At 39.1% G+C, this 17,945-nt stretch overlaps 1 protein-coding gene across 2 annotated transcripts in view; it reads left to right on the top strand.

The window, feature by feature from the left end:
- The first annotated feature begins 4,663 nt into the window (after positions 1 to 4,663).
- KERA (keratocan) overlaps positions 4,664 to 17,945 on the top strand; it is a 28,599-nt gene continuing 15,317 nt past the window's right edge. The window contains exons 1-2 of one of the 2 annotated variants that reach the window (XM_073650686.1): positions 4,664 to 4,735; positions 6,185 to 7,072. In XM_073650686.1, coding sequence (XP_073506787.1) covers positions 6,193 to 7,072 — 880 coding nt within the window. In that variant the 5' untranslated portion in view covers positions 4,664 to 4,735; positions 6,185 to 6,192. Of the gene's footprint in view, positions 4,736 to 4,779; positions 4,967 to 6,184; positions 7,073 to 17,945 lie in introns of those variants that run through there. The other variant, XM_073650685.1, reaches the window with a different exon arrangement.

The following is a 17,945-nucleotide window of genomic DNA, read 5'->3' as shown; positions in this document are numbered from 1 at the left end:
TGTGTAACTCCACCACGTGCTTGGTCCGCACATGTTTCCACATATTTGTGGTATTGAGGTTGCTGACACTTTTCCCTCTTTTCACCTTCTGATTACACAGCTTGCATTTGACAAAGCAAATGTCATCTGCAACTGTGTCAAAAAAGGACCAGGCACTGCAAGTCTTGGGAGCGCCCGCTTTGGATTTTGGAAGAGCCATGCTCCTAATGGGTGCCGAAGTGGAGGCTACAGGCAACCAAGTCTGCCCCCTCCCTCTCCCTCCTTTTTGGGCCGTTCGGGGAATCTCTTCCTCAGAGCTGCTCCCACCACCTTCCTGTCCCTCACGCCATGATGGGTCAAGGACCTCATCATCTACACCACCCTCTTCAAACAACTGCTTCTCCTGGGTAGTCTCGACAGCACAGTACGCACCAGAAAGTGGCACCTGAGTCTCATCATCAGATGCGTACTGAGGTGTGCTGCTGACCATAGGCACTGGCCCACCCGCCTCTTCAGATTCAGAGAGACAAAACGGTTGCGCATCACTGCATACTACCTCTTCTTCAAATTCTCGAATTCTGCTTGGCTGGCCCCCTCTTTCCAAGCCAAGAGATTCAGAGAACAGAAGCAGAGATGGCTCCTGTCCAGGGCTCTCTGACTGCCTGGGCAATTTGGCAGGTGGTGAAGAGACAGATGGGTGCTCTTCAGTGCTCAGGACCTGAGAGGATCTGGAACTAATTGAAGTCGATGCGTTAGCTGCCATCCATCCGACAACGGCTTCAATTTGGTCCTCGCGCAGCAGTGGGGTACGGCTAGCTCCTACAAAGCTGCGCATAAAGGACTGTTCCCTGGTAAAACTGGGGGATGCTGAGTCACTGGTGCCCGCAGCAGGCACAGAATCCCCACATCCTCTCCCTGCAGGCACAGAATCCTCACGTCCTCTCCCTGCAGAAACTCCACGCCCACGCCCACGCCCACGACCACATGCCTTACTCCCTGCCTTCTTCATCTTGGTAGACTGATAAAGATAGGCAGAAAAGTACTAAGGGCTTAGTGTGCTTATTCCTGAACAGCTGCTAACAGGTATAAGAAACACTAATTTTATAAAGTGTGGACTAGACTTTAATATGAGCTAATGTGGCCTACACAACTGTAAAGTGGAGTGTTTGGTGAACTTTATTTAGGTTTTTTTTTGTCACAAAAAGACACTGGATGTGCCTAAAGATGTAATAACGATAGTATCACAAACTTTTTGTAGCTATTACAATGTAGGAACGTAACCTACAATGCAATTGATGAGGCTGCAAAAAATAGGCTAATACTAATCTGGCTGGGGCTGCAGGGCCCAAGGCTGCAGAAAGGCTCCTCTATCTACTCCTATATAGTGTGTTTGGAATCAATTTAGCTGAATACGGATGGAACCACCACACTAATAGGAGATATCAGGAAAAATTGTGAATTGGCAATAAAGGACAATGTATGAGGCAGTGACACACACTGAGTGCACTACAACCAGACGGGGTTGAAGCACACACTACAGGGTGAGCTGCACTCACACACCAGACCTTGCAGACAGCGGTGAACAGTACAGATGCAGAGCACTGTGCACTAGCGCTGCAAGACCAAAAAAATTTCTCTATCTACTCCTATATAGTGTGTTTGGAACCAATTTAGCTGAATACGGATGGAACCACCACACTAATAGGAGATATCAGGAAAAATTATGAATTGGCAAAAAAGGACAATGTATGAGGCAGTGACACACACTGAGTGCACTACAACCAGACGGGGTTGAAGCACACACTACAGGGTGAGCTGCACTCACACACCAGACCTTGCAGACAGCGGTGAACAGTACAGATGCAGAGCACTGTGCACTAGCGCTGCAAGACGGAAAAAAATTTCTCTATCTACTCCTATATAGTGTGTTTGGAACCAATTTAGCTGAATACAGATGGAACCACCACACTAATAGGAGATATCAGGAAAAATTATGAATTGGCAAAAAACGACAATGTATGAGGCAGTGACACACACTGAGTGCACTACAACCAGACGGGGTTGAAGCACACACTACAGGGTGAGCTGCACTCACACACCAGACCTTGCAGACAGCGGTGAACAGTACAGATGCAGAGCACTGTGCACTAGCGCTGCAAGACCAAAAAAATTTCTCTATCTACTCCTATATAGTGTGTTTGGAACCAATTTAGCTGAATACGGATGGAACCACCACACTAATAGGAGATATCAGGAAAAATTATGAATTGGCAAAAAAGGACAATGTATGAGGCAGTGACACACACTGAGTGCACTACAACCAGACGGGGTTGAAGCACACACTACAGGGTGAGCTGCACTCACACACCAGACCTTGCAGACAGCGGTGAACAGTACAGATGCAGAGCACTGTGCACTAGTGCTGCAAGACGGAAAAAAATGTCTCTATCTACTCCTATATAGTGTGTTTGGAACCAATTTAGCTGAATACAGATGGAACCACCACACTAATAGGAGATATCAGGAAAAATTATGAATTGGCAAAAAAGGACAATGTATGAGGCAGTGACACACACTGAGTGCACTACAACCAGACTTGGCTGAAGCACACACTACAGGGTGAGCTGCACTCACACACACAGATCTTGCAGACAGCGGTGAACAGCACATGGAACTGTGCACTAGCACTGCAAGGCACAGTGATTTATAAAGTAGCTTGGGTAAAGCAGTATAGAGCAAATAGGTAGCTAAAACTGTCCCTCAGAACAACAGCGTCCTATCCCTAACTGAATTCACAGCAGAGTGAGCTCAAAATGGCGGCGGTGGCTTTTATAGTGCATCATGACATCATTTCAGCAGCCAATCACAGCCATGCCATTAGTTAAGATGCCTACATGCCTAACAGGATGTGCCCACACTTCTTAGGATCCTCATTGGCTGAATAAAATGAAAATGTCTCATTGCATTATGGGAACTTCCGATTCCGGTATACGATATTGCAAAAGTATCGGAATTAAGTATCGGAATTCCGATACCGCGAATATCGGCCGATACCCGATATTTCAGTATCGGAATGCTCAACACTAGTGATCACCGAACAATCAAGCGTTTCATGGCAAATAGCCAACAGGGTCGCAAGAAGCGTGTTGGCCAAAAAAGGCGCAAAATAACTGTCTATGAATTGAGGAAAATCAAGCGTGAAGCTGCCAAGATGCCATTCGCCACCAGTTTTGCCATATTTCAGAGCTGCAACGTTACTGGAGTATCAAAAAACCCAAGGTGTGCGATACTCAGGGACATGGCCAAGGTAAGGAAGGCTGAAAAACGACCACCTTTGAACAAGAAACATAAAATAAAACGTCAAGAATGGGTCAAGAAATATTTTAAGACTGATTTTTCAAAGGTTTTATGGACTGATGAAATGAGTGTGACTCTTGATGGGCCAGATGGATGGGCCAGAGGCTGGATCTATAAAGGGCAGAGAGCTCCACTCCAACTCAGACGCCAGCAAGGTGGAGGTGGGGTACTGGTATGGGCTGGTATCATCAAAGATGAACTTGTGGGACCTTTTCGGGTTGAGGATGGAGAGAAGCTCAACTCCCAAACCTACTGCCAGTTTCTGGAAGACAACTTCTTCAAGCAGTGGTACAGGAAGAAGTCGGTATCGTTCAAGAAAAACATGATTTTCATGCAGGACAATGCTCCATCACATGCATCCAACTACTCCACAGCGTGGCTGGCCAGTAAAGGTCTAAAAGAAGAAAAAATAATGACATGGCCCCCTTGTTCACCTGATCTGAACCCCATAGAGAACCTGTGGTCCATCATAAAATGTGAGATCTACAGGGAGGGAAAACAGTACACCTCTCGGAACAGTGTCTGGGAGGCTGTGGTGGCTGCTGCACGCAATGTTGATCGAAAACAGATCAAGCAACTGATAGAATCTATGGATGGAAGGTTGTTGAGTGTCATCATAAAGAAAGGTGGCTATAGTGATCACTAATTTTTTGGTTTTTGTTTTTGCATGTCAGAAATGTTTATTTCTAAATTTTGTGCACTGATATTGGTTTACCTGGTGAAAATAAACAAGTGAGATGGGATTATATTTGGTTTTTATTAAGTTGCCTAATAATTCTGCACAGTAATAGTTACCTGCACAAACAGATATCCTCCTAAGATATCCAAATCTAAAAAAACCCACTCCAACTTCCAAAAATATTAAGCTTAGATATTTATGAGTCTTTTCAGTTGACTGAGAACATAGTTGGTGATCAATAATAAAAATAATCCTCTAAAATACAACTTGCCTAATAATTCTGCACACAGTGTAGTGTAGGATAGCAATATACTGTAGTTGGCTCTCTGTGCAGGTGAATTTCATAACCGTAAAAATAATATATCAAAGTACTTCAAGTATAGTGAATCTTTATTTCATTTTTCATTCTAGTATATTATTTATTATCTTGAAAAAAAAGTCTGCCATTGCAAGTAATATAAAATAATGATAGAGTTCACAATGCACTTTTTTTTTTTTTTGCTTAAGCAGATTTGTACATGGTTCCCTGCAGCAATTTAGTTAAGAGCCCAGCATGTCCCTCTAGGAGCTGAAACGTCTAAGGTTGCTTTATGGGTTAACTGTTGTAGTCACTGTTGCATATATATTAGGCAGTCAGCATTCATAAACTTAGGCATTTTACTTCTGTCATAGTCTGACCAGGAAGCCACACAAAAGGACTGAAAAGTCAGAAAACAAGAGGTAAGCCCAAATCAGCAGCTGGTTAGGAACAATGGCTAATGGCTATGCTTCTCTTATACAAGTAATCTAAGAAGCTGCTTGTGAGTGTAACAAGAGTAGAGTTGATGTAAGAGGCAGTTAAACCTCAAAGGACAGGATCAAAACATTCTGCTAAGAGCCAAGAGTTCCCACTTTAAGGTGAATCCTAGGAGGCATCAGCTAGTGTGAGGAACAACATCTACATTCCACAAGGTAAATCTTTCGCCACACTAGTACTATAAGATTTTCAATTATTTTAGGCATGATAGATGATGTTTGCTCAGATTGTATCTATAGTGTTTTTGGAGAGAATCCAGGTTTTAAAAATATTTGTAATGTGAATTGAAATGTAGAACTGTCACTCACCTGACACTGGTTGTGAAAGCCACTTGCTGAGATGTTGATGTTTAATAGAGATGCAAAATTTATGTAACAGATACACTTACATTTTCATTGAAAATTTGAGCTTCATTTAAAGAATAAGGGAATGATATTCTGTCTGAAAGCTAAAGATGCTAGTCTTTATTAATATATTTGGTTAATGACTAAAGATTACTTTAGTATTTTCAGTTAGATATATTGTTTGTCTAACAATCAAATATATAGTAACTTTTAACTGTGAAACCTTTCATATAATAAATGAATATATATATATATATATATATATATATATATATACATACATATATATGTATATATATATATCCACAAGTAAGTTTTTAAAGATACCACAGTTAAAAGTATATATCCAATTAAAGTTTTTACATGTAAATATTACTTTATTAATTACAATTTAAGTGGAACAGTGTGCTCTAAGATATGATAAAAGCTAATTTGTCTAAGGTTATTCACATAGCTTGAGGGCAAAGATTCTCATAGTCTTTCCAGGTTTCAGAGCCATACACAAGAAACAGCTGTTTAAATGCCCTTTGATCCTTATACTAGAGCATACCATATTTATTGAAAATGCTATCCAGATGAACTTTCATATTGCAGAATGGAAAGTCATAATAACCTGAATACTTTTGAGAAATCATACCTGATTTAAACAAGTTAATCTATTTTGTCCATGTTCCCATTAGACTAATTCCCCTACCCAAACATTGCACAAATTCATGGAAATGTAAAACAATAAAGAGCTTGTATTGTAAACCATTTGGGACTATGGAAAATGAAAAAATAGATGATGTGAGTTCATTCTAGCTGACTGTGATGTAAAGACTAAAACATCTGGTCCTCTGTATGGGGTTTAATGTTCACAATACTCTGTAGACATTTTAAACAGCAATGTTACAAACATATAAAGAGAGGCCTACATGCAATCAAGTGATGACTTCAGAATGGAAATTTTAAAAGCTGGAATAGTTATTACAAAATTGGAGACTGTCATTGTCATCATGTAAATAAATATTTTCCATTATCCTTTTTTAGGGTTGAGAATGGAGAAACATGTAATTTATAGAACATTCATACTTTTTCTAACCATCTTTACTGTTTCTGAAAGTCAAGTTTATGACTATTTTGACCTGGAACCTTCCTATTTGCTTTCCAACGACTGTCCAAAAGAGTGCAATTGTCCAAGTAGCTTCCCACGTGCTTTATATTGTGAAAACAAAGGCTTGAAAGAAGTTCCGCCCATTCCATCAAGAATTTGGTATTTGTATCTGCAAAATAATGAAATCAGTACACTTGATAAGAAGCAATTTTCTAATGCTACAGAACTTAGATGGATCAATTTAAGCAAAAATAAAATTACAAGTGAAAGTATTAAAAATAATGTCTTTGGAACTATGAAGAATTTACTTTACCTATTTCTAGAGGACAATTCTTTAGAAGGAGTACCTTCACCATTACCAAACAGCTTGGAACAACTTCGTATGGCAAGAAATAAAATCTCTAAGATTCCTGAAGGTGTTTTTAGTGGTTTAGAAAACCTCACTTTACTGGATTTACACCAGAACAAGCTTACAGATGGTTCCTTTCAAGCTGATGCATTTGCAGGACTTAAAAATCTGGTGCAGCTCAACATTGCCAAAAATACCCTAAAGAAAATGCCTTCAGGCCTTCCTTCTAATACTGTGCAATTGTATTTAGACAACAACAATATTGAGTCCATACCTAATGAGTACTTTAATAAAGTACCAAAAATCTCTTTCATTAGGCTAAACTACAACAAGTTATCAGACACGGGCGTACCAGCTAATGTGTTTAATGTAACTTCCATACTAGACTTGCAGTTGTCATACAATGAACTAACAGCTGTGCCCTATGTTAATGGTCATCTGGAGCGTCTCTATCTTGATCACAACAAGATTAAAAGTAAGTCAATTTTTTATTTTATAGTAACGATTACTTGATGAAGAATTTTCAATAATATGTACAGTAAGAGACACCAACCTTACGTTTATTCAATTGATATGGAAACAGGTGCAATGCTTTAGGCCATTTAATGAATCAAGACATTGATGTTTATCGCTATAGATATAGTAGAAACTCTTGTGAGCTACTCAAGAACTTTAACCTGGAAAAGCAGGCAAAACATGTCGCAATTCTTTTAAAGTTTGTTCAAAAATTATATCTATATAAGGTTGGTAAACCTATATGTCAATGACTTGTTCAACATTTTCCCATTTAGTGCAATGCGCTTTGATTGAATACTCAATAGAAAAACCTGATGAAGCTGGTGTACGTTTTTTTTAATCCATGTCAGACTGGCTGCATAATCCTTTTGATATTTTCCCACCTATTTTTTACAATACCACTTTATGAGTCCAGTCCATACTTATTATCATGCCACATGACATGAACATGTGTACCCGCTCTATAAAAGTCATAGCATAGTATGAATGGGCATGGAAATGTTAAAAGGCTTATTGGATTTAAAATAAACATTTTAAACAATTTTTTATACATTTTTGCCTGGTAAGTTAATAAAGTCTGCCTTCTAGGTTTCTGCTGCTATCAATGATTTATATACATACAGTGCATTGAAAAAGTATTCATACCCCTTGAACTTTTTTCACATTTTTCTCACGTCACACCCACAAACTTAATTTGTGGGGTCATTGTTCTGCTGCAGAATACATTTGGAACCAAACAGCTGCCTCTCTGATGGTACTGCATGCATGATAAATATCTGCCTTTATTTCTCAGCATTGGGGACACCTTTAAAGGGACCCTGTCATGTAAAAAACACTATTAATCCGCAGATATGGGGTTAATCTACAGGTTAATAGTGTTCTGAAGCTCGACTTGCGCACTTAGAGCCCTACTGCAGGGAAGAAATTAACTTTATTCCTCCCAGCAGCCTAGGGCTTTCAGTTAGATAGCTCTGTGCATCGTGCATGCCTGACAGTTGGCTCAACATTACTAGCTGATGCAGTATAACTACCTTGTATCATGTTGCATTGCTGTGCTTAATTTTGCCATGGTGTATGACCTGTGACATGAAACCGTCGTCCACAACCTCATCTTTGTAGCAGTGTTTGGCTGTTCATCACCCACTTTTAGCCCTCCTACAAAGCGGTTTCTATTAAAGTTAATGACTTTGTTTCAGCCTACAATGAAAGCCATGAACACCTGTTTGGTATAATTGGTTGCTCATATATCTACAGTTGTGCTCAAATGTTTACATACCCCAGCAGAATTTTTCCTTTCTTGGCCTTGTTTCAGAGAATATAAATGATAACAAAAAAGCTTTTCCTCCACTCCTGGTTACTGGTTGAGTGAAGCCATTTATTGTCAAATTACTGTGTTTTCTCTTTTTAAATCTTAATGACAAAAATATCCAAATGACCCTGATCAAAAGTTCACATACCCTGGTGATTTTGGCCTGATAACATGCACAGAATTTGACACAAATGGGTTTGAATGGCTACTAAAGGTAACATCTTCAACTGTGACCTGTTTGCTTGTAATGAGTGTGTGTGCATAAAAGCGGAGTGAGTTTCTGGGATCCAAACAGACTCTTGCAGCATTCATCCAGCTACTGACGTTTCTGGATTGTGAGTCATGGGGAAAACAAAAGAATTGTCAACAGATCTATGGGAAAAGGTAGTTGAACTGTATAACACAGGAAAGGGATACAAAAAAATATCCAAGGAATTGATAATGCCAGTCAGAAGCGTTCAAACTGTGATTAACAAATGGAAAATCAGGGGCTTTGTAAAAACCAAACCACGGTCAGGTAGACCAACAAAAATTTCGGCCACAACTGCCAGGAAAATTGTTCGGGATGCAAAGAAAAACCCACAAATAACATCAGCTTAAATTCTGGACTCTCTGAAAAGTAGCGATGTGGCTGTTTCAAGATGCACAATAAGGAGGCACTTGAAGAAAAATGGGCTGCATGGTCGAGTCGCCAGAAGAAAGCCATTACTGCGCAAATGCCACAAACTATCTTGCCTACAATACGCCAAACAGAACAGAGACAAACCTCAAAACTTCTGGAACAAGGTAATTTGGAGTGATGAGACCAAAATTGAACTTTTTGACCACAACCATAAACGTTACATTTGGAGAGAGGTCAACAAGGCCTATGATGAAAGGAACACCATTCCTACAGTAAAGCACAGAGGTGGATCGCTGATGTTTTGGGGATGTGTGAGCTACAAAGGCACAGGAAACTTGGTAAAAGTTGAAGGAAAGATGAATGCAGCTCGTTATCAGTAAATACTGGAGGCAAATTTGCACTCATCAGCCTCGAAGCTGCGCATGGGACGTATTTGGACGTTCCAACATGACAACGATCCAAAACACAAGGCCAAGTCGACCTGTCATTGGCAACAGCATAACAAAGTGAAGGTTCTGGAGTGACCATCTCGGCCTCCTGACCTCAATATCACTGAGTCACTCTGGGGAGCGCGCAGTTCATGCTGGACAGCCCAGGAATTTACAGGAACTGGAAGCTTTTTGCCAAGAAGAATGGGCAGCTTTACCATCTGAGAAATTAAAGAACCTCATCCACAACTACCACAAAAGACTTCAAGCTGTCATTGATGTTAGAGGGGGCAATACATGGTATTAAGAACTGGGATACGTGAACTTTTGATCAGGGTCATTTGGATGTTTTTGTTTGTCATTAAGATTTAAAAAGAGAAAATACAATAAATGGCTTCACCCAACCAATAACCATGAGTGGAGGAAAAGTTATATGTTATCATTCACATTCTCTGAAACAAGGCCAAGAAAGGAAAAATTCTGCCGGGGTATGTAAACTTTTGAGCACAACTGTATTATCATCCTGCAAAATCCCTGACTTTGTTCAAGTGCAGAATGTAGAATCTAGGAGAATTGTTGCTGTTTTGAAAGGAAAAAGTGATCACACCAAATATTGATTTGATTTACATTTCATTCACTTTGTTCATTCACTTTCCATTTTTTAAATTGCTAAAAAATAAACTAGCAATGCATCTATTTTCAAATACATTCTTACTCTGCAGAATTATTGAACAACTGCCTAAGATTTTTTAACACACTATTCTATATACAGTACATGTATCTATATATAAATATATATATAGATATATATATATATCTATAATATACTTACCTTCTAATGTCTTCACATTCTGTTCCGTCCAGATGTGTCCAGATCCCAGAATTCCAAGCGGCAGAAGTTTGTCGACCGCCATATTGGGACACCCAAGTGATGGGTGTCTCAATATGGAAACCGCTGGTGGTACCAGCCTCTTGTGCGGTACCACCAGCAGAAAACACGCCGTACACATCGCACACGCCACCGCCAGGATCAGCCGAATGATTCACTGACCGCCGCCACCTTTGTACAGGAGGCGCGCATGCGCAGTTTTAATGTGACCGCCGCTATCTGCCTGCACAAAGATGGCGGCAGTCTGATTTACTGCGCGGGGAGACAGCTCAAACGAGAGAACACATGAGGGAAGAAGACAGTACAGGGATGGAGAGAGAGAGTAGACAAGGGAGAGAGCACATGGGGTACACGGGTCAAAGAAGAGATCACATGAGAGGAGAAGACAGCAGATGCACACAGGGGGGAGAGAGACAGAGCACAGGGGGGAGACAGCTCAAACAGGACAGCACATGAGAGGAGAACACAGCACAGGAAGAAGGGAGACAGCAGACAAGGGGGATAGCACATAGGGTAGACAGGTCAAAGAAGAGAGCACAGACGGGAGAAGTCAGCACATGGGGGAAAGAGAGAGTGGATAGGTGGGTGAGCACATGGGGGGAGAGATTCTCAATGCTGCAAAGCCTGCCCCCATCGTGACATTATCGCCCTCCCGATGCAATAGCATCGGGCCTCCATCTAGTATATTTATATTTATATATACAGTTTATATAGTCTGGTGTTCAGAATTCCAGTTTTCCTAAAATTTGAAACTTAGCTCCAGCTGATGTGCTTATTATTCCATTATATATCTATTGTGTTATTTCATAATCATTATGCAGACTATTTTGGAGATTATTTTACTTATGACATGTTTTTCATTTGTGACACAGGAAAAGGATGCTGCCAAATACTTAAAGCGCACCTGTCAGAGAGATTGTGCTCAGTAAACTACATACAATGTCTGGTGGGTGACATTACACTGATTAAAATAATACCTTGGTTGATGAAATTTTTCCTGTGGTTCTTGTGTAATCTTTACTTTCAGTTTGGAGATAATGATATGCTCTTGCTTTGGGGCAGTCTGTGGGGGTGCTCTATCTGGTGCTTTGCTTACATATTCATCTGTATGCTCTTATGACAGCTCACTGATCCTTCACTGACCTGCCTCCTATTTTACCTAGCCCTGCACTATTAGATGCATTATGTAAAATAGGAGACTGGTCAGTGAAGGATCAGTGAGCTGTCTTAAGAGCATACAGATGAATATGTAAGCGAAGGACCAGATAGAGCCCACCCCACAGGCTGCCCCAAGGCACGAGCATATCATTATCTCCAAACTGAAAGTAAAGATTACACAAGAGCCATAGGACAGATTTCATCAACCAAGGTATCATATTAATCAGTGTAATGTCACCCACCTGACAGTGTATGTAGATTACTGAGCACAATCCTGCTCACAGGTGCACTTTAATGTTGTCAATTCAGTAAACTTTACGTAACAGCAGAGATGAGAAGATCTGATACAATTATAATTTGCCTGTTCATACGTACTTTACTGGAAGTTTGATTTACAAAGAACTTATTATCTGCAAATTTAATGTCCTTTATTATGGTTTGTGATGTCTGTAAACACCAGAGTATAATAAACATAACATGTAAAAATTAAAAAAGTTATACTCACCTCACAGTTGGACAAAAAGAGGTGTAGTAGGCACAGCTTTAGAATATATCATTTAGGGGTGCTACAGGCTGCCTGCAAAGGGAATACATGATGTAAGGAGAGAAAGCCACAGGCATTTAATCCATGCACACCCAAGATGTAATTAAATTATCTAAAATTTTATTAGGCATTTATTAGAAAAGCAGAACAGCTACACATAAAAACGTTGTTAAAAACATTTAAAATATATTAACAGGTGCAATGGTAGAATAGCCCATTGCACCTTTCTGCAGGTATATATATATATGTGTACAAAAATATGCCAGTGCAAGCTAGCTATAGAAAATCACATTATACATAAAACATAACCTAAGACAGGTGTAAACAATGCACATAGTATTAGGCGATTATTAAACAGGTATATGCATCAAATAAGTCTGTGCAAAAAATCATCATAACATCAAGATGGATAAATGTTCATGCTGGAGGAAGAATGGTCTATATATAATGGTTATAAAGAAGATCAGTGAGGTTTACCTCATGGCTTACCTCTCCTCCGTCCACTCCCGCCGCCTGCTGTCTGGTTATCCGCGCCTCTGTTGGGTTTCATTTCTGATTTGGTGTCTACTCTAGGCTTAGGCTTCCAGGCACGTGTAAGCCACAGAGCATGCACAGTTAACTCCAGGGCCTGCTCAAGGCCGTAAGCCTTCGCTTAAAGTGAACACCAGGATAGAGATGCAATACAATGGAGGAACAGAAGATCGAAACGAAAGCAGGAGCCACATGTGTGGCAGGAGAGGTAAGCGGCTGGCAAAGGGTTAAAAAACATACTTACCTCATTGCTTATCTTTATGGCCATCTTTACTGCTCCCTGCCTGCTGACTAGTCTGTCATGTCTTTGTTGCATTGTATCTCTGGCTCGGTCTTCACTCTAGGCCTGGACTTCCCATCGTGAGCAGATCCCTGGGATCACTGCACATGAACAGTTATCTTTGTAACCTATGGACAGAAGTCAAAACCTGGTATTCACTCTAGACCAGAACTTCCAGTTACAAATAGGCCACAAAGCATATACAGTGAACTCCAGGGCCTGCTCATGCCAGAAACCAAAGTCTAGAGTGAACACTGGTCCAGAGATTTGACGTGATGGAGGTGCGTAGGGCCAAATAGTGGGTAGCGAGCAGCAAGGGCAGCTGGAGATATGAGTAGTGAGGAGAGTATATATTTTTTTCTTTTTAACTTTTTGCCAGCCCTCTAATATTCATTAAAATTGCGGCTGCCATTTTAATGAATTTGTGTGGAGCAAATTACAAAAAGTCTATATTCTCTAGAATGCAGATTTAAAAAAAAATTGAAGTAGAGTTTAATTCCTTTCGAGTAAATTCATCATTCTCTACATAACAACATTTTAGTTTTCTTAGCAATATGTGAAATAGGCAGGTAAATAATTGCATGTAATTTTATTGTGCTATAGCATTTCAAGTTATTTTGACCGTTTATGGCACAGACAATGCATATCGAAATATATTTGGTGCTTTTTCTTGATGGAAAGATAGTTTAATTATGTATAACTGAGCTTATCCATTCATATGCCTCCTGCTCTCCTGCTCAAAACAATAATACAGTGCAAGAACCATACCCACTTTATACAGGTTATTTCTCTCCATAATCTGAGACAGCCCCTCTATACCCTAATCCCCACACCTCAAATGTGTGATTGGTTGCCACTGCTCTGTCAGATGATAGAACATTCTGGCATCACACATAAAAGTTCCAAAGCATTTGTTTGTAGGAAGATTCAGCAACATTGAAGCAATTTGCCAACACTTCCAAAAGTCTGAAAGACTTAATAACCAGAGTTAGCAAGAATAAGTCAGTAACATGTGTTTTCTGGTGTAAAAAAAAGTTTGTGCAAGGTGTAATTACTTAAACCATTGTGACTTTTTGTGCTTTTGCACAAGTCCCACCACATTTCTAAGAAACTGATCATGTTTAGACAAAGAGAGCATGGATAACTGCCATGTGACTAGTCTACTTTATGCTAGAAATCTATATCAGCCCATAACTTTCATAAATTTAATTTTCTGGTGCAGAGACAGTCCAAAATATATGCCAAATTAATTAAGAGGTGCTTCTTAGTCTAGTGGTCTTTCTGTTCAAGCCTTAATAAACTGCCCAAACCAATAATGTTGTGCATTCCTGCAAGCTAGAGGGTTTTATTTTTGTTTTAATTTACACCTTTCAACAAGTCTTTGACAAAATCACCTGCAATCACACCCCTGGGAAAGAAAAAGTTATCTCCAGTAGTCCATCAGCAATAACATCTGTCACATTTAGAAAAAAATGGCATTTTATCTTGATCTTTTCATGTCTGACAAGTAGATTTTCTCTTTGATTTTGCATTCCCTCAAGGCTTTTATTCATACTTTCTATGAGAAAAACACCACCTGTTCAGAGACAGTTAAAAGAAAGAATGTTGTAAAGGAAGAGTTACAATAGATAGCACAAGACATTTAAATACCTTGAAATGAATTATAACTGCCAAAAACATAGTTAAAGCAAGTCTATGGGGCACACATTAAGGATTCTTCTGGAATTTAAGATTTATGCAGGATATAAATGTAAAATATTGTACATAATCATTTAATAATGGCTAGCGATGTAAAGTATTTGTCAGAAATTAGTGAGAAAATTCTGAATTACAGAGAAAAGACATGGTGATTGGTGAGCACATTTATTTTTCCACAATAATCTATTGTTGCAAAGCGAAATATATAATGAATGGACTTGCGGAGTACATGTTTTTTATATTCTTATGAACTTGTTTGCAAATTGCAGGCAAATTCTTTGATTTCAATAAATGTTAAAGCTATTAATGTGTATGAAGTAAAATTAATTTTCAAAAATAGAGAACCTCTCTGTCCCACTTTACAACAAAGTCTTTGCAAAGACTTTATCAACTAATATCTACAGCATATCATCTAACAGAAATCAACATGAAGGTGAGGGGTACAGCAAAGCTGAGTGTTATTACAAACACCTCCATCTATCATGGCAGTATGTGTGGGGAGAGAAGGTACAGCAAAGTTGAGTTTCATTACAAACAACTCTAGTTTTCATCTTATGGCAGTCAGTGTGGGGAGAGGGCAGTACAGCAGAGCTGACAGCTCTGTGAGGAGTGAGCTGCAGCTACAATAAGTGTTTGCAATGAAACTCTTCTCAGCTGTACTTCTCTCTCACACTGACTGCTGTGAGATGAAAGCTGGAGGTATTTATAATGAAATTCAAATCAGCTGTTCCCCCTCTCCACATTTACTGCTGTAAGATGAAAACTGGAAGTGTTTGTAATTCGGCACTGCTCTTCTCCACAGAGATCAGGGCTGAGAACAGGGCTGAGAACAGGGCTGTCTTTCATTACATATCCCACAGTAGAAAGTATGTTCTTCTGAACTTTGGGGATGTGTTTTATTTTTTCCCCTGCATGATGCTTCCGCTTTGTTATTGATCAATGTCATGCAGGGGAAAAAGTAAATGCACCCAGAGAACAGTGTCTGGTAATGAATTCCTAGGCTTATCATAAAGTAGAATCTACATTTTACAAGCTAATATCTCCACAGCAGAGATGATAAATGAAAAAATATAAACTATCTTTATTCATCTCTGCAGTCACTATTTCATGTTGCAGCCAGTTTAACATGTTAACACTGTTGAAAAGTCCTCTTTAACTGCCTTTAAAATAAAAACAAAATATTCATATTATTTTTCCTGAAATTTGGCACAGTTTGGGGCAGATTGGTCTTTTTGTTTGCTTCTAAACTAATCTTTGCTTTTGTAATCCAATTTTTGTGGAAATATGTTGGGAAAAGTAGGTCCTATATAGCTGAAACCCAGTGTAAAACCTTCTGGAGTGTCGAATTTACATTTGTGGCAAATGTGGGCCAGATTGGTCCAGCATTTTACTGTAAATGAATATTTGGATTTGTATACCACTTTTTTTCGAATATCTCAAGAATTGTAGGTTTTAGCATGCTGTAATTTTACACCATGGTACTGGCATACAAAATCACATCAAAATCCAAAATGAAATCCACATTTGTTACATTTGAATTTTGTTGTGGATTGTATTGTGGATATAGCTATTATTGCCATCCTTTGCATTGCCATGGATAAAATCTTATGTGAAAATCTGCAGCATTTTTGAATCGGATAGGGCTTGCTTTTGATCTGAAAATTTGTAGCTGGCATTTGATATGCTGTATACTTTTGTAGCAATCTGAGTGGATGAGGATTTAAAAAAAATCTTATTTATTTACGTTGTACAGTACTTTCAGATTCCACAACCAAAATTTCACAACAATGCTATATGCTAACATAACCTACGGTTTGTAAAGGTTGATTGAAGCGCAGAGAGAGAGATGACGTTTTTTATGTGTTCACTTGGTATTGGTTATCATCAGTGCTTTGTAGTAGCTTCAGTTTATGTAGTGCTGTTGGCAGGTCTTAGAGGTGTTGTTTGGCTGCTGGGTCATCCCCTCGTCCTTCCGGAAGGTGCTGTCTGGTGAAGTCAGAGGTCACCAGCAACAGCTACATATTTTTTAATAAAGTAGGGACCCACCTAAAGGAGGTTGTTGTGAAGTGGCAAGTGGGCTTATACAGATTAATCAAGAAATGTACTAAGAACCCAATGTTCATGCCCTAAAAATTTACATCACATAATCTTACATAGAGGTTAAAATAGTAATAAAAATTTCTTATATTACTTTTTATTTCCTTTTTCTGTCCCTTTTCCCACTCTGTGATTGGGAGAAATTATTGGAAAGATCAAGAGGAGGCATATACAATCATAGTATAGAGGATGTTTATTATAAGCTTCATAATGCTTGAAGCGTGGTCTCAGACTGAATCAGTGAGGAGCCAGTGAATTCCCTGGTGGGCCCTGCTGCCCAGACCACACTGTTGAACTATATAAAGCCCCTTCCTCTTCTTCCCTTTCACTGCTAATCCGCATTCACAATGGCACACTGCTGAAGTAACTACTATGTTACTCCTCCTGTGAAATTTAGCCACAGACCGGGCTTCATAGGAGAATTGAGATTTTGCTGCATATGACAACTCTATTGTATTGTAATATATAGTATAAATGATCAAACAATCTCAAGTTCAAGTCCTCTAAAAAAACTAAAAGAATAAAGAAAAATTAAAAAAAGTTTTAAAAAATATATAAGAAAGAAAAAAATATAAAAATTTCAATCATCCACACTCTAAGAATTAAAAAATAAAGACATTTAAAAAAATTAACACATTTGACATCATATCCAAAAAAGTCGAACCGATCAAAATATAAAATTATTTAAACCATACATTTACAGCAGGAAAAAAGCTGGGTGGTAAAAACAATCTGTGGAATTGCAAGATAGGAACAGAAGCAATTGTGAAGAATTAATAATTGCGTTACATTTCCAAAAGTCTTTCAATGAACAAAACGGAGAAGATTGCACATCCCAATCACTGCCGCTCATGTAAATGGTTGTTATACATTAGAGTACATGATGCAGTATGATATCCTTATACGCACGCTATAAACTGAATATTCACATAAGTTGTTTTGTTTCTGATTATGGAAGTAAGTGGAATTGAACATTTCAAACACTGCCACTCCAGTTCAATCCTCCAGTGGGACCAGGGAAGTGTCCACATCTGTGCCAGCAATCCTCTGCTTGCCATCCTGAGCACTTCATGAGTTTACAATGTTGTAGAGGCCTAGTAAACTGCAGAGTCCATTGATGGCATGCTTTACACATCTCCATCCTAAGCTTAGCATTGTTGTTTTTGGCGATCTAAGGCTTCCATACAGTTGCCCAGCCATTAATACCCATGCCATGAAGCTCAGCCAACTGTTTCACTGCTGATATTAATCCCAGGGGATGATTGAAAGTCTACAT

Source organism: Phyllobates terribilis, unplaced genomic scaffold (assembly GCF_046119375.1).
Source record: "Phyllobates terribilis strain yellow unplaced genomic scaffold, ASM4611937v1 Scaffold_11__3_contigs__length_659146591, whole genome shotgun sequence".
Taxonomy (NCBI): Eukaryota; Metazoa; Chordata; class Amphibia; order Anura; family Dendrobatidae; genus Phyllobates; species Phyllobates terribilis.
The sequence above is the reverse complement of the archived record's forward strand: the minus strand, read 5'-3'. Positions and strand labels throughout refer to the sequence as shown.